At 40.5% G+C, this 24,195-nt stretch overlaps 1 protein-coding gene across 1 annotated transcript in view; it reads left to right on the top strand.

Moving 5' to 3' along the window:
* The window catches only part of LOC124622244 (glycosylated lysosomal membrane protein-like), a 61,289-nt gene that overhangs the window by 14,056 nt on the left and 23,038 nt on the right, over positions 1-24,195 (top strand). Inside the window, exon 5 of the mRNA XM_047147899.1 lies at positions 8,756-9,039. Coding sequence (XP_047003855.1) covers positions 8,756-9,039 — 284 coding nt within the window. The remainder of the gene's footprint in view (positions 1-8,755; positions 9,040-24,195) is intronic.

Below are 24,195 nucleotides of genomic sequence, written 5' to 3'. Positions count from 1 at the left end.
TTAACTGCTGAAGAGCAGCAGCTACTTTCTTGCGCCACTGATGGACATAATGTGTGTGCACAGTCTCGCAGTTGTCATTGTTCTGCATTTACATTTTCTTATATTTAGGAGAAATAGGGGTCGGGAGCTTTGTCTGAAATCCTGGTAGCACTGTTACATGTTTTGCAGGGCTGTGCAATGAGATGTGACAGGATGGAAAGGGGTATGCAATAGTGGATTGTAAGTTGTCAACAAAATAGTAGAAGACAGGCAGCATGCTTTATTGCAGAAAGTTTGTCATTGTGTCAAATTTGATACAAATGTAACCATAAAATGCACATTGTGTTGAACGGAACAGTGGTAGCAATCCTGAAAAAAGGTATTTGCAATAATTATAAAAACTTAGTTACATGGTATACAGCCAAAATTACATTGTAAATTAGAGATGAATATATCCTCTGATCACTGATGGTCTTCTGAATCACTGCCTCAGTAGTTCAGCAGGTAGTCTGCTTGTATTACATTCATTAGCACTGCCAAATCACAGCCAGACTGTAGCCTTCCAACCAAACCTTGAGCTTGAAGTACACACGCGTTACTGTCATAGTACTTTTATTTGAAAAAAATATTAGGAAGAAGTTGCGCAGGTATGACAACTTTTCATGGCCCAAAGTAACCATGAACAGTCAACATAGATTGTTGGATATTCATGTTTGCGCTACAAATAGACTCCCTTTTTTCATCTGTCATTGGTCATCTAAAACTATTCAATTAGTTACACAAACTGGAATATTGTCAACCAACATAATAGAGAGAAAGTGTCCTGGCTAGCACTGCCCCCTATTTCAAACCCCCCAGTTGCAGTGGGGTTCAAATCACACTGGTCATACTCTTTTTTGGTATCAGTGTTTTATGGAAACCACTTCAGGTGAATGTTAGAATGCTTCATCTAAGAAGCCATGTCCAGTTTCCTTCCCAATCTTTGTTTAATCCAGGATTACTCTCAATACATAATAACCTCAGTGTTCAGCCCAAAACTGCCTACCTTTTGATGTAAAAGATTTTTTAGTGGTTACTCTGGCAAAGCAATAGCCTCAACCAGCGACATTAAAAAAAATTCATATTAAATCATTTTTTAAACAACATTATGTGCTGTAGGTGTAATTGATAACAGTAACATTCTTTTCCTGAATAGAGCAAATACATTGTCTTAAAATTACACTGAAGAGCCACAACACACACCTAATATCACACACATGCCTAATATTGTGTAGGGCCCCTGCAAGCGCACAGAAGTGCTGCGACACGACGTGGCATGGACTCGATAATGGCTGAAGTCAGCACTGGAGGAAATTGGCACCATGAATCCTGCAGGGCTTTCCATAAATCTGTAAGAGGGTGAGGGGGTGGAGATCTCTACAGAACAGCACGTTACATGGCATCCCAGATATGCTTAGTATTGTTCATGTCTGGGGAGTTGGTGGCCAGCGGAAGTGTTTAAACTCTGAAGAGTGTTCCTGGAGCCACTTTGCAGCAATTCTGGACGTGTGGGGTGTGTCACATTGTCCTGGAACTACCCATGTCCATCGGTGCACAATGGACATGAATGAATGGATGCAGGTGATCAGACAGGATGCTTCCATACATGTCACCTGTCACAGTCGTATCTAGACATATCAGGGGTCCCATATCACTCAAACAGCACATGCCCCACACCATTACAGAGCCTCCACCAGTTCGAACAGTTCTCTGCTGACGTGCAGGGTCCATGGATTCATGAGGTTGTCTCCATTCCCATACTCATCCATTCGATCAATACAATGTGAAACTAGACTCTTCTGACCAAGTGACATGTTTCCAGTCGTAAACAGTCTAATCTCGGTGTTGATAGGCCCAGGTGAGGCATAAAGATTTGTTATACAGTCATCAAGGGTACAGGAGTGGGCCTTCGGTTCTGGAAACCCATATTGAACATGTTTCATTTAATGTCCGCACCCTTAATTGAAATCTGCAGCAATTTCCAGAAGGGTTGCACTTCCGTCATGTTGAACGATTCTCTTCAGTCGCTGTTGGTCCCGTTGCAGTATCTTTTCCCAGCAACAGTGATGTCGGAGATTTGATTTTTACTGTATTCCTGATACTCGTGGTACACTGGTGAAATGTCGTATGGAAAAACCCTCATTTAATCACAGCCTAGGAGATGCTGTGTCCCACCACTTGTGCACAGACTGTAATACACATTGAAACTCACTTAAATCTTGATAACCTGCCATTGTAACAGCAGTAACCGAGCTAACTGCACCACACACTTGTTGTCTTATGTAGGCATTGGCGAGTGCCGCATTGTATTCTGTCTGTTTACATCTCTCTGTATTTGAATATGCATACCTACACAAATTTCTTTGGCACTTCAGTGTGGTAAGTTCTTCAGCTTACAGTTTTAGATCATCCAGCAACAGCAAGCACATAATGTTTGGAAACTGGGTTAATACCCTCTCTCTTGAGCCAATGGAATGGCAGCAAAGGTCTTGAAGGATGTCTAAATTATACAGGAACATAAAGTGCTATTGTATGTAGTTCCATGATTATTCCAGTGTTCTACAGATTAGGATTTTTACAAGCCACATAAGTTGGTGAGATATGGGCTTGTTAGTGACTAACATAAGGAACAGTTTATAGTAAGGTACAAAGAAGGAACAAATCTGCTGTCTGGTTACACTCACATCACTGAACTGGTCTCTGTCAAAAATTTTAAAGTACTTTAAAATTTCTGAATGGTCAGCATGGCAAGCAGATAATCCTTTTAAAGAAAGGGATTCTTAACAGAACTCGGCCCAAAAAGAGGGAAAAATCTGAACCTTAAGTAACTGAAAAGTGATAAATTTTTTCTAAAGCAATGAACAGTCTTACACATTTACCAAATAAAGAATATGTTGGATGGACAGGGAAAAATAAGTGTGAAAGAAAGTAGTTGATATTAGGCAATGTTGATATTAGGCAATTTTCATATATTTCAAGTAAATTTTAAAATCAAATATCTATAAATTATTGTAGATTTGTCCACATTATATTCACTTTTCCTGTCTTTTTCTTGCAAGTGCTAATGGTACCCTTCCAGTACATGTGTTATACAAGAGAACACAGTTTCATTGATGAATACAGTAACATCTTAGAAAAGCTATTAGAATTACAATAAAATGAAAGTATGGCAAAGAAAATCCAGTTACTGTTTTCGTGCTATGATGCTGTAATGAATGCCCGCATAAAGAAACATTGTTTCCTAGGGAAAAAAATTTAACTGTGATGAGGATAGAACAGTTGATTTTTGTAAATAGATTTCAACTGTTTGAATACTAAAGATCCCATGTGCTGCAAAAATTTCTGACTTCATTGAGGATCTTTAATCTAAATTCGGTAAAACTTGTTACGCATTTGTATACTGCCAAGTCTCAGGTGGAATATTACACACATCAACAACAGTTCTGCATCAAACTAATGAGTCGTGTATGTGTGTGTTGCTATGGTGACTCCATCCAATGTTTTGTACTGATTGGAAGGTTACCTCTGACATTTGTAAACATATACACAGTTACCATGAGTATTACCTATGATGCAATACTGTGCTCAGATGGATTGCAGCATTTCAGTTGAAAGTAAAGCATCAGTGGAGACATATTAGAGACATCTATGGAACAGTAGTAAACAGCCATCATGCCACAAAGGACAGTGGCAACCAGTGACTGGGCCTGCATCATCATGTTAAGTGCAGAAGGATTTTCAACCAGCAAAGTTGCTTGGCATGTACAGCGGATTGAAGTTATGTGGCACAGATGTGGAATTGGTTCCAGCTGATTGGTAGTGTTGAGGACCACACAGGCTGTAAATTTGAGAGGTGCCCAGGATGAGCGATATCCAGGGCTATGGAGTCAAAACATTGACCTGACTGCTCCAGAACTGAATTTGATGTTTGAAGAGGCATCAGTACATCATGTATCACATAATGCATATCTGTTGATATGCAGAAAGGGAAGGCAGAATACTTTCAGTGTAAGGATGTCAAACTGTCTTTATCAGTAAATTGTCAAAGTATTCATAACAAAGTTCCCAGCTCCACTTCTCTCCAGGAAAGTTCTCACACTCATATTGTTCTTGGGACCGAGAGCTGGGTGAAACCCCAAGTAGAAAGCTCTGAAGTATTTGATGCTGTAGGAGGGGGAGCATTAATTGCATCTGACAAATATTGTCTTCACTGTGGTCAAAGTTGTGTGAGACAGTGGAGTTATCTGGTCATGTGTAACAGATCTAGGTAAACTAAGTTAGTGAATATTTTTACCAGCCAGCTGATTACTCTGTGACAGTTCTAGTCATTTGAAGAAAATCTATGGTCAGTAGTACATAAATTTCAGATTGTGCAGTATCAGTTGCAGGTGACTTTGTCCTACAGAGTATAGACCAAGATGCCTATGGAATCCGTTGCGAGGTGGGGGGGAGGGGTGATGTACAGACAGACTGGCTGGCACAATCTTGTAGAAGTACTTTCAAACAAATTTTCTGAAAACTGTTTTGATCAGCAAGTTAAGCAGCCCACATGTAATGGAAATATCTTAAGACATTGTAGCTGGGCCAGACCTTACTGATGCATCAGTCTAGAATAGGGGGCTGAGTGATCATGTCATTATAGCAACTGCCATTATGAATAAATCAGTCAAGGAAGCTGAGCATGTTTCTCCTAGAAAGAACAGGTAAGCTGTTGTTAGCATCTGAATTAGTGATCTGATGTCACTTGGTTCCAGTAAGATAGATTTAAAGGAGTTGTGGGCACGGTTTGAACAGATTGTTAATTGGGGGGGCTGGAGTACTATGTGCCTAGTAAGTGGACTGGGAATGGAAAAAGACACACCTTGGTTTAATTATGAAATTCAGAAAATGCTAAGGGAACAAAGGCTGTTGCACTCTAAGTTCAAAAGAGAACACTCAAATGATGACAGGCAGAGATTATTTTAGATTCGTGCATCTGTGATGAGATTTATGCATGAAACATACAGCTACTACCAGTCATACTTCATCAAAAGCTCTGGCTGAGAACCCGAGGAAATTGTTGTTGTTGTGGTCTTCAGTCCTGAGACTGGTTTGATGCAGCTCTCCATGCTACTCTATCCTGTGCAAGCTTTTTCATCTCCCAGTACCTACTGCAACCTACATCCTTCTGAATCTGCTTAGTGTATTCGTCTCTTGGTCTCCCTCTACGCTTTTTTACCCTCCACGCTGCCCTCCAATACTAAATTGGTGATCCCTTGATGCCTCAGAACATGTCCTACCAACCGATCCCTTCTTCTGGTCAAGTTGTGCCACAAACTTCTCTTTTCCCCAGTCCTATTCAGTATTTCCTCATTAGTTATGTGATCTACCCATCTAATCTTCAGCATTCTTCTGTAGCACCACATTTCGAAAGCTTCTATTCTCTTCTTGTCCAAACTATTTATCGTCCATGTTTCACTTCCATACATGGCTACACTCCATACAAATACTTTCAGAAATGACTTCCTAACACTTAAATCTATACTCGATGTTAACAAATTTCTCTTCTTCAGAAACGCTTTCCTTGCCATTGCCAGTCTACATTTTATATCGTCTCTACTTCGACCATCATCAGTTATTTTGCTCCCCAAATAGCAAAACTCCTTTACTACTTTAAGTGTCTCGTTTCCTAATCTAATTCCCTCAGCATCACCCGAATTATTAAGGTCTTTTATAAAATTGCTAAGCAGGTCTAAGGGTTCCATCCACTCACTCATTGGCCAGTTTGGTGTGGCAGTTGAAGATAGCAAATGAAAGCTGAAGTTTTAAATTTTGTGTTTAAGAAATTGGTAACACTGGAGAATCATAGAAACATGTCCTCGTCTGACCATTCAACAGGCTCCTGTATGTATGGCATAGTAAGAGCCTTCACTGGTTTAGAGAAACAACTGGAAAAGTTCAAAACAAATAATTTGCTGTGTCTGGAAGGAATCCCAATTCAGTTTTACAAAGAGTGCTCTATGGTACTGGCATCTTACTTAGCTTGCATTTATCATGAATCTCTCACCCAGTGCAAAGTCCCAAGTAACTGGAAAAAAGTATAGGTGACTCTTGTAGGTAACAAGTATAAAAGAATGGACATGCAAAAATAACAGATAACATCCCTGACTTCGGTTTGCTGCAGAATTCTTGAACATATTTGCGGTTCAGATACAATAAATTTTCCTTAGGCTAAGAAGCTTATGTCCATGAATCAACATGGTTTTAGAAATCGTCACTTGTCAAAGATTCAGCCTTTTCTTTTCTCACATGATACGCTATGAACTATGGATGAAGGGCAATAGACATATTCCATATTTCTAGATTTCCGGAGAGCATTTGATGCAGTGCCCCACTGCAGATGGTTAATGAAGGCATGAGGGTATGGAATAGATTCCCAGATATGCGAGTGGCTTGAAGACTTCATAAGTAACAGAACCCAGTATATTGTCCTTGACAGAAAGCGTTTGGAAGACAGGGTGGACAACAGTGTGTTGTTTGTTTGCTGATAATATTGTAGTGAATGAGAAGTCGGGGTTGACTGTAGGATGATAAAAGATAACATAGTCAAAATTGGTTCTTGGTAAGATGAATGCCAATTTAGCTCTAAATATAGAAAAAATAAGTTAATGTAGATGAGTATGAAAACCAAACTTGCATTGTTTGGATACAGGGTTAGCAGTGTTCTGCGTGACTCAGTCACATTGATTACAAGTCTAGGCATAACATTGCTAAGTGATTTTGGTAGGGAAGATGAATGGTTTGGTTTATTAGGAGAATTTTGGGAAAGTGTAGTTCATCTATAAAGGACACCACATATAAGACGCTAGTGTGACGTATTATGGAATACTGTTCATGTTTCGGGTCCACATCAGGTGATTCAAGGAAGACATCGAAGCAATCTGGTAAATCTGAATGACATAAGTGTTACAGAGGTGCTTCGCTAACTCAAAAGGGAATCCCTGGGGGGGAACACTATTGAGGAAACTTAGAGAACAGCATTTGAAACTGACTGCAAAATGATTCTACCACAACCAACACAGATTTTGCATAAGAACCATGAAGATAACGGAAATTAGGGCTCATATTGAGGTATATAGACAGTCGTTTTTACGTCGCTCTATTTGCAAGTTGAACAGGGAAGGAAATAACTAATAATGGTACACGGTACCCTCCACCATGCACAGTGGCTCGCAGAGTATATATGTAGATGTAGAGCAAACTGTTTGATAAATGGATGATGGGAATCCACATTCTTGATGTGCGTGCTGAGAACCACTTCTTAGACCACAATGCCATGGTCTCCTTGCAGATGTGGAACATATCATGCGGGATGGATCCCCAGGATTGATGTCAGGTGTTGTTTACAGATGAAACTCAGATCTTTTTGCACCCGATGGAGATCATCCCATAATACTGAACACCTTCAAAACTGTGACCCACATGTGCAACAAGGTGGTGGTAGTGAAGTGATGTTCTGGAGTGGCATTACGTGGGACCACCTCTTCTTGTGGTTGTTGAGAGCAGTCTCTCTGCTCTATGGTACATGGAAACCAATAGTGGGACTGTATTGCAAACATTCTGGTGACACTTTCATCTTGATTGTAAACAACTCATGTATTCGTCATGCTGTTCTTTTGAACAAGTTGCTTCACCATGCTATGATCACCAGAAAAGAGTGGCCTGCCAGTTCTCCAGGCATGAATAATCCAATCGAACATGCGTGCAATCGATTGAAATTAACTGTTTTTGGATACTGACTGATCACGTACACCCTGCAGCTTCTGTAGAATCTCCATTAGAGAGGAACAATTTGGACCATGGCTGGCTTGATCATGTCGTCGATGGTGTGTAAGAGTGTGGGGGAGGATTCAGACCTATTGATGTTGCTCAGGAGTGTTGAACAACCCCGTCCCCCCCATGGACAAACAGATTATATTGTCATTACACAAATGTTAAATGTCTGTGTTTCTGTATTGGTGATCTGGCTTCAACAATTGTATAAGTACAACAATAAATCACAATCACTAATTTGAGAAAAATAAGTATACATCAACAAACTGTCAACAACTGAGCTTGAAGGCCCCTGGCATGTGCCGCACTCGGTCAGCATGATCAGTGCCAGTGTGATCGAATAAAATACTTTAACTACTGTTTTCTCCATATTATAGTGACATGTCGCTTTCGTTCCAACTTTAAAAACAATTTCAATGTGTTAATTTTTAAATTTTTTAAAGGGAAAGGAGAATCTCTGCCAAAAAACTAACTCCAGGAATTGATTTAGTTTTGCTTAATCTAAATACAATTTTTTTATATTTTTTATTTTTTTTAGTGTCGAAACTTTTTTAGAGCAAGAAAACTCATTTTCTCATGCACTGCTATCATTCACTTCATGGAAACTGCTCATTACTTTCGTTTGTAGTCTTTTTCGCTTAATAATGGTCATTATATATTTCTAACTTCTGCAATACATCAAACAACTGTTTACTTGTAGGTAAGTGCAGCAACTAAAATGCACAATTAGTAAAATGAACAAAGTGTATCGGTTTGCCTTTGACTTCAAATATGGCAGTTTACTCTGTTTCAGTTTGGCAGACTTTCTATACGCACACTAAATTTGGGCACATGGACTGTAGCAGAGTTTCTATTTTGTATACACTGTTCTGGCCCAAAAAGTAAAAGAACATCTTAGGTGAATATAATTTTTTTTTTGTTCCAGCTTGTAGATGTGGAGAGCCCAAGCAGCCATTCACGCTCTTCTGGAGGGTATTTGCAGTGGAAACCAGTAGCATATTTAGCACAAAATCGTGATATATCCAATTCCACTGTTACAAATGTGTATGGACCTATTAAAAGTCCCCCAAAGGCACTCGATAGCTCACTGTTGTCTGCCTATTATGGCAGTCAGTTAACAAATGGATCACAGACTCTCGTGCAAGCTGTGACTGTGTCTTTTGGTGAGTCAGATGATGGGTTCTACAAGAAAACAAAGTACACGTCATGGTAAGTACTATTGTAAAATATTGATATCTGATTACAGGTTCTCCATCATTAAAACACACACACACACACACACACACACACACACACACACACACACACACACTCACTTACAGTATCGACAACCAGCAGCCCCTCGTTCCAGAACATAAGTGTCCTGTAGCTACATGTTAGAATGTTGCTTTCATTTATTTCAATGGACTGGCTAATTCAGCAGGGGCAGCATAATCTGGGTATATGCACATTTGAAGATCAAAACATAATGGACTGTGTGATTTTCTGATACTTTCTTCTGCAGAACCTTTTATATTCAGGGAGTTTTACATGAGGCTGTTCTGTAGCTGCAGCAGCAGTGTGCTAGAGTGTATATATTTTGTCAATAAGTGATAGAATGCAATGTGGGATAGTGAAAATACAGATGGAGCCTTACAGAAAGTAAAAACAGCAACCATTGGCATCAGTTTTTTAAATATTTTGTGAATGTTCACAGATCCAGCAGAGAACATTCAAACATGGAATATTTAATTCTGAAATCTGTGTTGTTTTGTAATTTATTTATTAATATGATGGAGTCATTGATACTGTTTCACAGCACACTGAGCAGTTTTCCCCAACTGTGATGATTTTTTTCTGCACTCATTTATTTCCTCTTTCCAACTAAACAGCGTGCCACATTTGCTTGTGATGTTTTTAGATTGTTGGAATCTAATTCTAGTAAATGAAGCTTAAACTAAGGAATTGATTATCTAAACTATCTAACAGAAGAAAACCATTTATGCTACTATAACCCAAGGTACAGCAGCAGTATTCGTACCAGACCAGTGGAAAAATGCTCCTATCAAAGCACAAAAAGGTGCATATGCTCCTGTTTAAAAGACTCATTGAATAGTTTTGTACCATCTTCTTCATTTGCCTATCTGAGCACCTTTAAAAATTTTGGAATGTGGACGTATTTGCACTCAGTTTAACATGCAGCTCACTTCTCACTCCCACTAGCTACCATAACTGTAACTCGCTCACACTCTCTAGTCATTAATGTCACTTACTCATACTAAGACTCCCATTGGTCCATTCTGTGTCTCATTCAGACCAACAGTCATGGTCACCCTCTTGCACTCTCTCACTGCTACTATCTCATCCATCCTTCCCCCCTGCTGCTGCTGCTGCTTCTCTCTCTCTCTCTCTCTCTCTCTCTCTCTCTCTCTCTCTCTCTCTCTCTCTCTGCGCCACCATTTCCTTCACTCCTTCTGTACCTACAACCAATGTCTACTGCCTTCCAGTATTGATTACTTTCCTCTTTCCCAAATCCACTGTCTCCTCTCTCAGTGTAAAAAAAGGGCAAATGTGTTCACACGCCAACACTTCAAACATGCAGAGGAAGATGGAGTGAGGCAGCTGGTACCCCTGTTTTCAATCAGTCTTTTAAATAGGAGCATATTTTCCATTTTTGTGCTTCAGTAGGAGCATTTTTCTGCTGGTTCCCTTCTTTTCCTACCACAGCACGACTTGTCACTTTGGTAACCAAAAACTGTGTTTCTCTGATAAATGTTTTTGAAAAATGGAAGATGGCACTTCTACAAGGAGCAATTAAATGAAGAAAGGGCAACCACCAACCCACCACAGTATGATCATGGAATGGTTTCATTCAAAAGTAATCATGACACACGTTACAACATTTGTCCTAGTGGGAGATGAGATGATAAATTACTTCAACTTGGTTAGCCACTGATGGATCCTCTACCACACCCATTCTTGCACTTCATCGGATGGAAACTGATATCCACATGTAACAATACAATACAAATCATCAAATGAACATTGTCCAAAGAACCCAAGACAGAAGTCAACAGGCAGTTTGTCAAACATGCATGTACTGTCTAAATACCATCAAATTGCATTCAACAGAAAGAGCAACAGAAATATGTATGTGCAAAAGAGCACCATAATAATTGATCTTAATTCTTGCACTACATTTAGGGTTTATACTCCCATGTAATGACAGTATAAAATGGTCATTTGTCTGATGAAATTCCACAGAGACAGTGTCTTGTGCGCATTTGCCTTATGTAGCATTGTCAGCCTTCAAACAACCAACAAGATAAGTTGACTTTGATGTTGAGTGAAAACTGACCTTCATTTTACTCTTGGAGAGGGTCTGATGTATTTTACAAGAGATGCCCTACATATGCCATTAATATAATTTCTCTTCAGTCTTCTGACCTAGGACGCTTATCTTCAGTTTAAACTGCACCGCCTTGTGTAATTTATACAATGGGTAGCTGTTTGTTTTTCTTTCTAAACCACTTTCGGTAGACTATATGTCCCAAGGTGTGACTGATTTTGCTGTAAAGTAAAACATCGAAGAATTGGATGCATCCGTCCACTTCCATCTCTGTGGTGAATTGGCTGTTTTCATGGGTGGAATTACCATGGTCAAGGAACTGTAGCAGTATCTCTTCACCATGGGACCACACCACAAGTGTATCATCTACATACATACATACAAAAAAAGATTATCTTTAAAATTAGTAGAGCTTTCTCCTCAGTTTTCCATTAACAGATTGCCTGTAGGAGGTGATAGAGGGTACCTCATGGCAACATTATTCAAAACATGTGCCACATTAAATATGTGATGTCCTGCAGTTCATACCTAAGGTTAACCATAGATTAAGTGGCTGGAGAGGACAGGTTAAAATCTGTGGCCCTTGAATGGTATGTAGGGAGTCGTCGTCCTAAAATGTTAGATCCTCTCCACATGTAAAGTGAAAGTTATTTTTCATCTAGCGTCAGAGCCAGTCTCTTGTTGGTTCTGTCAAGCCTGATGTGATGCTACCTAAGGCAGGTGTACAAAAGATACCATCTGTCTGGACTCTCTTATATAGGGAAAACAAGTTAAGGTATGTAGGTGCCACATGTCTGTTACAGCCTAACAAACCAGTTGCGACAAGCAGTGCATGTTTGAGACAAGCCACTACTTCATGGACAAAGAAAAGTCAATGTGTGCATAATCCTCTTGGGATTCAGTGATTAATAGTCACCAAAATCAGTGTAACAAGCAGTTTACGTAGCCATGATGCTGGCAGTTTTAATTTGAGTAAAATGTTAAATCATGTATGTGAAGTACTCAGCTCTAAAATACAATTGTAGAATACTCTTGTCACAGACTCTTAGTGAGTATAGAGAAGAACTTTGACATGGCGTACATTGTAGAGCATATGCACATAGCTGCTGCCTATGCGCCACTTCTGTGGATATGATAGTCTGTATCTGCATGCACAGTAGTGCGAGTGACATGTTAACAAAGCAGGCAGGAGAGCTGGAATATCCATCTGATGGCTCAGAAGGTGGTTGGACAATTTACAGCTGAAAAATTATTAGAGGAGATTTACACTGGGAGCCAAAACATTGGCCACTGTCCACTTCACTGATGACTGCCTTGTGGTACTGTATGGAGAATAGAGGGTGTATAAGCAGAGGGAAGATGAAGGGGGAATCATTCTAGCGGTGATATGGGCTGAAGATGAAGAAATCCACTCATTAAGGAACTTTCACAAAGGGCAGTGTGTTATGGTTCTGCATCAGCAAACGAGCTTCTCTGAAACGTCGAAGTTTTAATTTGTTGGGAGCACCTATGGAAAGTGGTTGAAGGAGAGTGAAACCACGAATGAATAGGCACCAAGATGTTGAACATACATGCCTCAAGGTCAGAGGTTTTCCTACTCTGCAAGGCAGGATAGGGTGTGATATGTGGCAGATCCAAATGATAGAACACAATGCTAGTGCTGGCACGCGCTTTTCAGAACATGTTTCACCACATGGAGTTGAACCTGGGACTCAGTAACAACTGACTCCAGTGTGTTCCTATGTTGACCCAAAGAGATCATTTATTGAGATTTCAGCAGGCATGGGATTATTGTGATAGGACCATGGATCAATGGAAAAGTGTTATCTGGTCAGTAAAATTATGTTTCTTATCACCACAGTGCAATGATCGTGTCCAGATATTCCGTCATCCAGGTGAACGGTTGCTTGGAACTAAACAGTGCAGTCGATGCAGGCCAATGGGAGCAGTATTATGTTACAGGGAAAATTCACGTGGACTTGATTAGGACCTGTGCTAACAATTGAAGGCACAATGACAGCTGTGAACTTTGTGAAGATTAGTACTGGCCATCTACACCGGTGGTGGATATGAGGAGGAGGCTGGGGTGGGGAGGGGGAGAAATAGCAGGGTAAGGGGGGGGGGGGGGGTTTAGACGGTAAAGTGCTGCTTGCAGAAGTGTACAGGGATGAGATGGAGAGAGGATAGGGCAGCTGGGTGCAGTCGAGAGGTTAGACAGGGGCTGGGGGAGGGGGGGGAGAGATAGCAGAAAAGGAGAGAAGTAAAAATACTGGGTGCGTTAATAGGGATAGAGGGCTGTGTAGTGTGGAAATCGGAACAGGTAAGGGGCTAGATAGGTAAGGACAATGACTAATGAAGGTTGAGACCAGGACAGTTGGGGAACATAGGGTATAAGAAGTCTGTTCAAAAAAATTCCAGAACTTTTGTAGTTTCGTGCCAGGAGTGTGTTGGAGCAAAATGTGGTTGGCATCCTTGCACATGCCTGTGTTCAATGTGTAACTGCTATAAGTTTCATTGTTGTATGCTGGATAGTTATTGTTCAGTGCTGTATCAAGTGAATGTTGTCACACAGTTCGCATATTTCAAGATGGCAGAGTGAGAGTAGCAACATGTCTGCATTAAATTTTGCATGAAACTCAAGAAAACCTTTACAGAGATACACCAAATGATGCAGGAAGCCTACAGTGATGAGTTCTTAAGCCGTACTCGGTCTTACGAATGGTTCACACAGTTTAAAAATGGGCAGAAGTTAAAGATAACACTCGTTCAGGATGCCCCGGGATGTCTACCGATGACACTCATGTCAGGAACATCAACGAAATTGTGCTTGCCAATCGAAGACTGACTGTCAGTGAGGTTGCAGAATAATGTAAAATTTCAGCTGGATCATGTCATGAAAGCCTGACACAGCATCTCGGAATGCATTGAGTTGTTGCAAAGTTTATTCCATGCCTCATGAGTCAAGATCAGAAAGAGCTTTGCCTCAGAATCTCTGAAGAGCTTTTGGGTCATGCAAGTGAGAAAGAGATGGCCCTTAAGAGAAACATAACTATTGATGAGACATGGATCTGTGGTTATGATGTCGAGACCAAGGTTCAATCTTCACAGTGGGTCGGGAAATGTTTTCAAAGAACAATAAAAGCTTCTCAGGTCAAGTCAAATGTCAAAGCCATGCTTATAGTTTTCTCTGACTTCGAAGGATTAGTTCATTGTGAAATCGTACCAAAGGGACAAACTGTTAATCAATGCTACCATTAGGGCGTGTTGCAAGGCCTACGAGAAAATGGGAGGGTGGCCTGAAGTGTGGCGAAACAGTTCATGGCTCTTGCATCATTTTAATGCATCTGCACATTCATCCCTGTTGGTGCATGACTACTGCACAAAACACGAAATCGCTGTCCTGCTTCATTCTCCTTACTCTCCACACCTGGTCCATGCAGACTTTTTTTTATTTCCAAAGTTGAAAACCCTGTTGAAAGGACAATGGTTTGCAATGATAGACGAGATAAAAGAAAATTTGCAAATGACACTTTGCACAATCCAGCAAGGGGCATACCAAGACTGCTTCCGGAAGTGGAAACGGCTTTGGTAGTGGTGTATCAATTGTGGAGGAGAGTATTTCGAAGGAGACCATCCACAATTAGTAAAAGGTAAGTGTAGAAAAATTTTCTGGGCAAAGTTCCAGAATTTTTTGAACAGACCTCGTATTGCAGGGAGACTTCCCACCTTCACAATTCAGCAAAGCTGGTGTTGGTGGGACGGCTCCAGATGGCACTTGCTGTGTAGCAGTCATTGTAATGAAGAATGTCGTATTGGGGGTGTGCTCAACAATGATGTGATCCAGTTGTTTCTTGGCCTAATTTGTCAGTGACACATTCATGTGGACAGACAGCTTGGTTGTCATGCCCACGTAGAATGTAGCACAGGGGTTGCAGCTTAGCTTGTAGATCACATGACTGGTTTCACAGGTAGCCCTGCCTTTGATGGAAGAGGTGGTGCTTAGGAGTGGACTGGAGTATGTGGTGGTGGTGGTGGTGGTGGTGGTGGAAGTGGAAGGATGTACGTGACTGTCTTGCATCTAGGTATATTACAGGGATATTAGCCCTGAGGCAAAGGATTGCAGGCATGGGTTGTGTACGGATGGATAAGGATACTGTGTAGGTTCAGCGGGAGAGAGAGATTGGGAAGGATAGTGTTGGATAGGACATTCCTTACTTCAGGACATGATGAGAGGTAGACCCTGGCAGAGAATGTGATTCAGCCGCTAGAATTGAGTCATGAGGGGAATGCTCCTCTGTAGCCGGACAGTGGGACTTTGGGAGATGGTGGGCGACTGGAGGGATAAGACACGGGAGATCTGATTTTGTACAAGGTTGGGAGGGTAATTACTGTCTGTTTAGGCATCAGTGAGACCCTGGGTATATTTCGAGAGGGACCACTTGCTCGATAGATGCGACAGCCATGTGTAGGTAGGCTGCATGGAAGGGACTCCATGGCATGGGATGGGTGGCAGCTGTCGAAGTGGAGGTATTGCTGGTGGTTGGTAGGTTTGATACAGATGGAGGTACTGATGTAGCCATCTTTGAGGTGGAAGAAAGTGTCTTGTTGGGTTGAGTAGGGCTGGGTGGAGCTAATGGGGAGAAGGTGTTTAGCTTCTGGAGGAATGTAGATCGGGTGTCCTCACGTTCAATCCAGATTGTGAAGATGTCATCAGTGACTCTGAAACAAGTGAAGGGGCTTTGGAATCTGGATGTTTACGAAGGGTTCCTCTAGATGGCCCATGAATAGGTTGGCATTGGATGGTGCTATGCAGGTGCCCATAGCCGTATCCCAGATCTGTTTTTTGGTAATGTCTTAAAGGAGAAGTAATTGTGGGTCAGTATATAGTTCATCATGGTGACTAGGAAATAGGCTGTAGGTTGGGAATCCATCAGCTGCTGGTAAGGTAGCATTCAATTGTGGAAATGCCATGGGCATTAGGGGCGTTAATGTAAAGGGAGGTGGTATCAATAGTGACAAGCTAAGCACAATGTAGTAAAGGAATAGAAACTGTGGAGATTCAGTGGAGGAAATAGTTGGTGTCTTTTACTTAATATGGTAGGTTGCAGGTGGTAGGCTGAAGGTGTTGGTCTACAAGAGTAGAGATTCTCTAAGTAAGGGCACAGAAACTGGCCACAACAGAGCATCCTGGGTGGTTGGGTTTATGAATTTTAGGAAGAATGTAGGAGTGCAGGGAGTGGTAGACTGGAGAACCTGCTGGATTTCTGGAATGGGATCACTGGCAGGATTTGTAGGTAGATGACTCTTTCAGCTGACAGTTCTTCTGCCAGGTAATCTTTGTGGTTCAAAACAGTGGTAGAGCCTTTGTCAGCAGGTAGGATTATAAGGTCAGAATCAGTTTTTAGGTTAAGTGTTGAGGTTCTTTCTGCAGATGTGAGGTTAGTTAGGGTGTTGAGGTATTTGGGAAATGATTGTGAGGCAAGGTTTGTGGTTAAGAAATTCTAGAATATTAACTTGGGGTGATTTTGAGGCAGTGAGAGTAGATCACGGTTGGATGGAGGAGTGAACAGTCAGGCAGGGTTCAGCATTGGTCTTTGGTTGAGTCTGTTGGTGGGATTGGTGGTGAAAAAGTGTTTCCCCTCTAGGGAGTGGGAGTAGAAGAGGTGGTCTTTAACATGTCCTGTATGACTGAATTTGGGAATGGGGCAAAAGGTGAGGTCGTTGGAAAGGACTAATACTTCTTTGGAGCCAAGGCATTGGGTTATTGTGTTCAACAGCTGCAGAGTACACTGGTATTTTTGACACATGCAGGAATGGAAGCATAGCTAAGAAGGTAGCTTTCTTTGTTGTCCTCAGTCCAAAGACTGATGCTTCTCCACACTACGCTATATTGTGAAAACATCTTGTTTACTGAATAATTGCTTCAACCTACATCCACTTAAATCTGCTTACTGTACTTCAAGCCTTGGTCTCTCTACAGTTTTCATCCCTCACCTGCTACACTCCCTCCCTGCCTCCCAATAGCAAAATTATCTATTTCTTGATATCCTATTAACAGAACATTTGTTCGCTCTCCAGTGTGACTCTCAGTACGACCTCATTAGTTACATGTCATAACCATCTAACCATCTAATCTTCAGGTTTCTTCTGTAGAATAACATTCCAAAAACTTCTGTTCTCTTCTTGTCTAAACTGTTTACCATCCATGTTTCACTTCCATCACTCCAGATGAATAACTCCATAAAAAACTACCTAACACTTAAATTTAGATTTGATGTTAACAAGTTCCTCTTTTTCTGAATAGCTTTTCTTGCTAAATCCAGCGCACATTTTATATCTTCTCTATGTTGGTGTTCATTTATTTCACTATCCAGGCAGCTAAACTAATGTAATGCTTTTACTTTATCACTTCTTAATCTGATGTCTTCAGCATTGGATGAATTAGACTGCATTCAGTTACCATAATTTTATTTTAGTTGATATTCATCTTATAATCTCTTTCCTATATATTATCCATCTTGTTCAACTGGTCTTTCAGGCCTTTTGCCAACATCAGTTTTCCTTCTGCTAACTTATCTTTTAAGACATGTCATAGGGTTAGTGTCACCTAGTGTGTTCATAGATTTCTCCTGAATCCAAACTGATATTCCCGGAAATTGGCTTCTATCAGTTTTTCCATTCTTCTATAAATAATACATGTTAATATTGTTCAAGAATGACTTAATTAACTGATAGTTTAGTAATATTCACATATACACACCTGTCAGCACCTGCCCTCTTTAAAATAGGAAATTTTCTTCTTGAAGTCTAGTGGTATTTCCCCCATGTCATATATCTTGCACTAATAATTAAGTCATCGCAGGCTCTACCAAGGAGAGAAAATGTCTTCTGCTCCACGGGTCTTGTTCTGATCTAGGTCTTTCAGTGCTCTGTCTAATTCTTCTCACAGTATCATATCTCCCATCTCATCTTCACCTGTTTCTTCTTCCCTTTCTAAAATGCTGCCTTCCAGGTCATTTCCCTTGTATAGCAGTTCTGTATATTTCTTCCACCTTTCAGCTTTCCTTCCCTTGCAGAATGCTGATTTTCCATCTGAGTTATTGGCATTCATGCATCTGTTTCTGTTTTTTCCAAATGCCTCTTTAATTCACCTATAGGTAATGTGTATTCTTCCTTTAATCGTTTATGCTTCTACAGTGTAGCATTTGTCCTCCAGCCCCTCTCACTTTGCCATTTTGATTTTCTGTTACTCATTCTTTTCACTTGCTTCATTTGTTGGATTTTCAAATTTTTCTTTTTTATTTCAGTTAAATTTAATATATCATGTTACCTACAGATTTCTAAACTTCCTATCTTTTTGCAAATTCTTTCACTTGACTCCACAGTTCATATCCAATAAATTATGGTCAATGTTTACCTCTGTTCATGAAAATATCTTACAGTTTCAAATCTAGTTTCGAAATCTCTATCTTCCTGTTGTATAATCAGTCTGGAACGTTCTGGTGGCCCCAGGTCTTTCCCATATATACAATAAAGTGTCCCTTATTCTGCTATCTGTCTTGCCTGATGGATTACCAAGAGGGTAGGCTTCCAAATTTTTTTTCCAAAGTCTCTTCCCATAAAAAATACATAGAGCTCTAAGAGATCACGTTATCATATCTCACTGTTGGATTATCTAATTCACTTTCATAAAAGTGTAATATCTTCTTAATTTATTACTCAGCAAAAACAAATCCAGACTCTAACTGGCCAGTGTGAGAATTACTAATATTGATAAGTTTCCAGTTTTTAGGACCGCTTGCTACACCATGTACCTCACATATAAATACTTTCTAAAATAAGTTCATATTGTGATGACGGCATGAGAAATAAAACTCCCTATCTAATCTGTGTTCAAGATGAATATCCCATTAAGATGACCAGTGTTGAGGATAATTTGTACATTATCTCAATTACCCCAATATGTTAATGCATTATGAACAGCATTTGCTTGCTCTTTACCGGATGCATTTTGTAACATTGGAATAGCAATGAGCTGTTCATTGTCCCCAGATGTAGCAATGCTTGGAACTGTTTCTTATATTGTATTCCTGACATTTAATGCTGTCAACAGTTTACCATTGCAATGAACGGTAAGAACTGGAGGATATCATGTTTTGAAGTTGGTGTTATTCTCTCAAACTGTACTGTTTTCATATTCTGACTGACTATGAAGAGAAGATTCATTAACACAGACCTCTTTAGGATTTTGACGGAGTGCTTCTGCTGGCACCTAAAGGATATAAACAGAATTTCTTACATTCGGCTGGCATCTGTTACTCTGTTGCTAATTTTTGAATAAAGTCTTTGGTAGCTCGCCTTGCAGTATTCTCCTGTGAAGTTCTTCCAGAATTACATTCTAAAATCTCACCATCATCTATGCAAATTTCATCTGACTTGAAAATCCCCTATTTGATTATTCAGAGGAAGAAGGAAGTACAGCAGAAGGTGTAGAAGTAGAAGTTGTGCACTTTTGTTTCTGTTGCCTTCTCTCTTCCTCCAGTTTTTTTTTCGGGCCCACCATTCCTTCTTTATCCACGCATATTGGGTCTACTCCTGTAAGGTAGTGTTTACGTCTCTAAGGAAAAAACCCTGTTGTCTTTGAAGTCAGTTTTGTTATTGAGCTTGGCAAGTGCGATATCAAATTAGTTTTCTACAGTATCAGATAAATTTTCCAAATTATTTATAACTTCTATTTATGGCACTCAAACAGAACTTGACACTTTTTTGTGTATGTTGAACTATTCTCCTCTCAGAATGCAAGTTAATAAGATTTTGTGAACAATGCTGACTAGGTTGTTGGAATTGTTGCTTTCTCCACAAGGTTATTGTGGTTAATTTTACTTCAGGTATTTTGTTAAACAATACTTCTTGCACTTGTCTGTCTGGTGTTCTTCAGCTCATTTTAAAAATGCACCTTCCTTGGCACTGCATAGTTACTGTGACATTGTAGATAGTGACTGGGAAATATGCAGCAACACAGTTGATAACATATAAACAACTGACTGTATTTTGTATGCACATACTGATAAGCTGAGGTGATCTCAGCACTACATATGTGAACAGAGAGAAAGATCATGTTACTCACGTGAATGCATGCTCAAGTCAGCACTGGTTACAGTGCTTACATTGTAACAAAATTTGTACAGACATGTTTTAGAGTCATTCAAACAATATTGGAGGGTAACAGCTCAAAAATATTGTAGTAAGAAAATAAGGGACAAGCTAATATCTAACCTCTTTTCGTGATACTTAAACTAAGTGTTAGCGATGATTAAATAACATTCTGTGTAAAATTCTACCTGGTGTCATCCTCTTCCATTCCTTTCACTCTGTCCATGTTCCTCTCTTTCTCCTTCTGTTCCTTTCCAGCCACCTATCACAAATAAATTTATATTTCTCTTAACTTTGCAAATTTCCTATATCTTACCATATATTCTATGAACTTCTTCATCTGCAGAAATAGCTGGCCCATAAATGTCTATTGCTCTGATAGCTTCATATCTACCTTGCTTACGATAATGTGTTCACTGTGCTGTTCACTAGCTTACCTGTGTTCATATATTCCTATTCATTATAAGGCCCTCCCCATGTTACCCCTAATTCATTTTCCATTCTGTGTTGATAACTCATTACTATCTTGACCACTGGTCCTTCCTGCCATCATACATCACTAATTCTCATATTTAACTTCAACCAATCAGTTTCTCCTTCAAATTCTCTAATCTATCTATTTGAATAAGATATCTAATATTCCACATCTGACCTGTAGAATGCCAGATGTGTACTTCTCTTAATGACATCCTCCTAGCAGACCCTACCCAGATATCCAAATGGGGGAGGGTGGAGGTTACTGTATCTCTAAAATATTTTAGCAGAGAGGATGCTATCATTATTTAACCTTACAGTACAGCATCGTGCCTTCAGGAGAAAGTCGTGGCTGTAGTTTCCCCATGCTTTCAGCCGTTCCAATCACCAGCACAGGAAGGCCACATTGCTTAAGAGGCTCCAGAAAGCCATATCTTTCCAGTGTTAAAATAGTGATTATAATTTACATGTTTTCTCAGAAAGTATTTCAGCTAGGAAGTAGAAATTTTTACAGTTTATTTATTGGAGTATTGGCTACAATGTAACAAAAGTATTTTTAAAAATTTGAATTCAGTTGTTAGAGATTAATATTTTCTATTGTAATGAAAATTCACTACTTTTGTGCCATTTTTTGTTTAAAAATTAAACAATATACAGGTTTTTGGAAAAAGGCTATATTAAGTTACGCAGCAGGGACTGTGTGACATTCCCTGAAAATTTGAAGCAAATTGGTCAGTAGATCCTTCGAAAACATGTAATTTGTATGAAAAAAATAACTTTTGGGAACTGAGCAACAAAGTTTGTATTACACATTCAGTGCATTCCAGGTCCATCTTCATCTGCAAACTACTCCTCCAGCTTCATCTTTGTCCTTCTGTTTACTATGGCTTGTATTTCTAGGCTATTTACAGCGCTGTCAGTACCCTGAAGATGTTCCTTGCCTACGGCAAGTGTCATTTGTACCATGTTGAAACCTATCTTCGTTCCCATATTTTGAAATACTTTGCACCTTACAACATTGCCATCAATGAAAGTAGCAACAGCATCACACACACAAAAGTTACGTGTTTCTGTTCCAACAAACACAGTCTTGGGGATTCTTGACCATATAACACTATTTTCACATTCATTGGGGTTTTGAGTTGTTCCATGACCACGTTTTTTCTGCAGTTAGTGCTCCTAAGTCTCTGAAGGTAGGTTTTATCACCTCCAATACTGTATCAGGCAGATTGTTTGTGAGTGTTCACTTCACCAATTAGCAATCCCTTGTTGTACTTACACAAACTGTTTTCTTCTTTGGGACACAAGTAATGATTAGACTTCCATTGGTTGAAAAAGGATTAAAAAAAAAAGAGCCCAAAAGCCTTCTTCATTTCAGCGACACTTTGTTTTTTGCCTAAACCCCCCTTTCCCCTCCCCTCCACTGAGTTTTTGTTTTTTGTACAAAGCTTTGTCGGTGAAGTCTTGATCCCATTTGTTTCTGAATGTGTCCAGTATACTCAAATTTCTGCACTAAAACATCACCACCATGTAGCTTCAGTTCTTGAATATGTTTGAAATTTATAGAACCACTGTCACCAAGGTAATTCCCATATTGCACTTCATCAACTCAACAGAACGTTGAAATATACTAGCAACACCAGCCACATCCATCCCTCCACTACTGCCACTACAGTTAGCTGTGCATTATTTTCATGTGTACCTTTTTTTATGGGCACCTACTATATTTAGATGTTACTGCTATATCTAAAACTTTCCTTGTATACACACTTGTGGCAGTTACTACACCATGAAGAGATGTGTGTCCCTGTGTACGTCAGGTACCATCGAATGCTGCAGTTAAGTATCTGTTACCACAGTTTTCTGTTATTGCCTCTTCCACAGCTTTCTTCATAGGTTCTATACAGACATCTACTTTAGACCTTATAAATGTATTATAATTCATAAACTTAGTTGGGGGATTTTGAATATTCATTATGCCACAGAAGACTGTGCCTGCAGTAACATCCTTACCAGTTGTATGCAAGGCATAAACAAATCTAATGTTGCGTTCATAGATTTTCCTACCACTTCCTTCATTGGGAGTTATTGCAACACTGTTCGAAAAGGTGGTCATGTATGAACACCTACCACACTCCAGTTCCATTTCACTGGCAAGTCCTACGTGATTTTTTTTTTTTAAAGACTACATGTTACACAGTTTACGAAAATTCCATTGAGAACTGATATATCAAATATTTCATCGCATCCAATTTGCCCATAAAACATTCATACGTTTCACTAACTGAACAAAGTTTCCTCTTCGAAGTACACTAGGCTCTCGCTAATTGGCCCTCAGTAGTCCAGCCTCTCAGTAATCTGGCTCACATCCAGCCGCTAGTCGCTCGAGCAGAAATGATGACGCATACAGTAATGAGTTTTCATGTGTAACAACGTTGTTGGTCCCCCCTGCGGGTCCGGGGTAAGAATAGACCTGAGGTATTCCTGCCTGTCTTAAGAGGCGACTAAAAGGAGTCCCTCCCCCTCAACGGGGGAAGTTTGCGCCTGCGTCCGCAGAGAGACAGTTCCACGACTTACATTTGGGGTCATTTTGGTTTTTCGCTTATTCTGGTTTCTTCCTTCCTTTGTTTGGTTCCTTTCTTTGTCCTTCTCCCTCTCTCACTGTCTTCCTTACTTTTTACCTTGCCTCCTCCTCGTTGCCTCCTCCTCGTTGCCTCCTCCTCCACCCTGTGGTGTCTGCCTCGGCGTTCGAGACAGTCTGTCCTTTCTCTCCCTTTTTTTTCCCTCTTCTTCTTTCCTCCCTGTGCGTGCCTGAAGGCCGACCCACGCATTCGTATGCGTAGCTGGTGACGGGGTAACGCATAATTCCCCGCCCTGGGTAGACAAGTAAGGCAAGCACATACCCTCTGGTAAAGGGCAGACCTGGGGAGGGGTGATTGCCTGAGCTGACACCTTCCGACCATGCCGATTGGTCCCTCCATCCATTTCTCGGGAGGTGTGATCTGAGGTGTAAACATTCACCTAAGGCGGGAGCGCCCTCTGAGACGGTCCCCACAAGGAAGGAGCGCGCCATCGGAGATGCTGGCAGTCATGGGGGATTCATCCGCAATGGAATTCTCTCCTTCTTCTCTCTCGACTTCTGCCCAAAAACGGAAACTTGACCAGCCACCAGTGACAAAAGTATTACTGCCTGCCCCAGAGTTCGTAGTAGTTTCTAGATCTGAGGATGGAAAGGATCTGTCAACCCTTTCGTTATTCAGAAGGGCGTAGATGCCATAGCCGGACCTGTCAAGTCTTGTACCAAGATGCATAACGGTACCTTGTTGTTGGAAACTGAGAGCGCCTTTCAAGCACAAAAACTCCTTCGGGCCACACTCCTGTACACGTTCCCTGTCCGGGTGGAGGCTCAC

Source organism: Schistocerca americana, chromosome 7 (assembly GCF_021461395.2).
Source record: "Schistocerca americana isolate TAMUIC-IGC-003095 chromosome 7, iqSchAmer2.1, whole genome shotgun sequence".
Taxonomy (NCBI): Eukaryota; Metazoa; Arthropoda; class Insecta; order Orthoptera; family Acrididae; genus Schistocerca; species Schistocerca americana.
The sequence above is the reverse complement of the archived record's forward strand: the minus strand, read 5'-3'. Positions and strand labels throughout refer to the sequence as shown.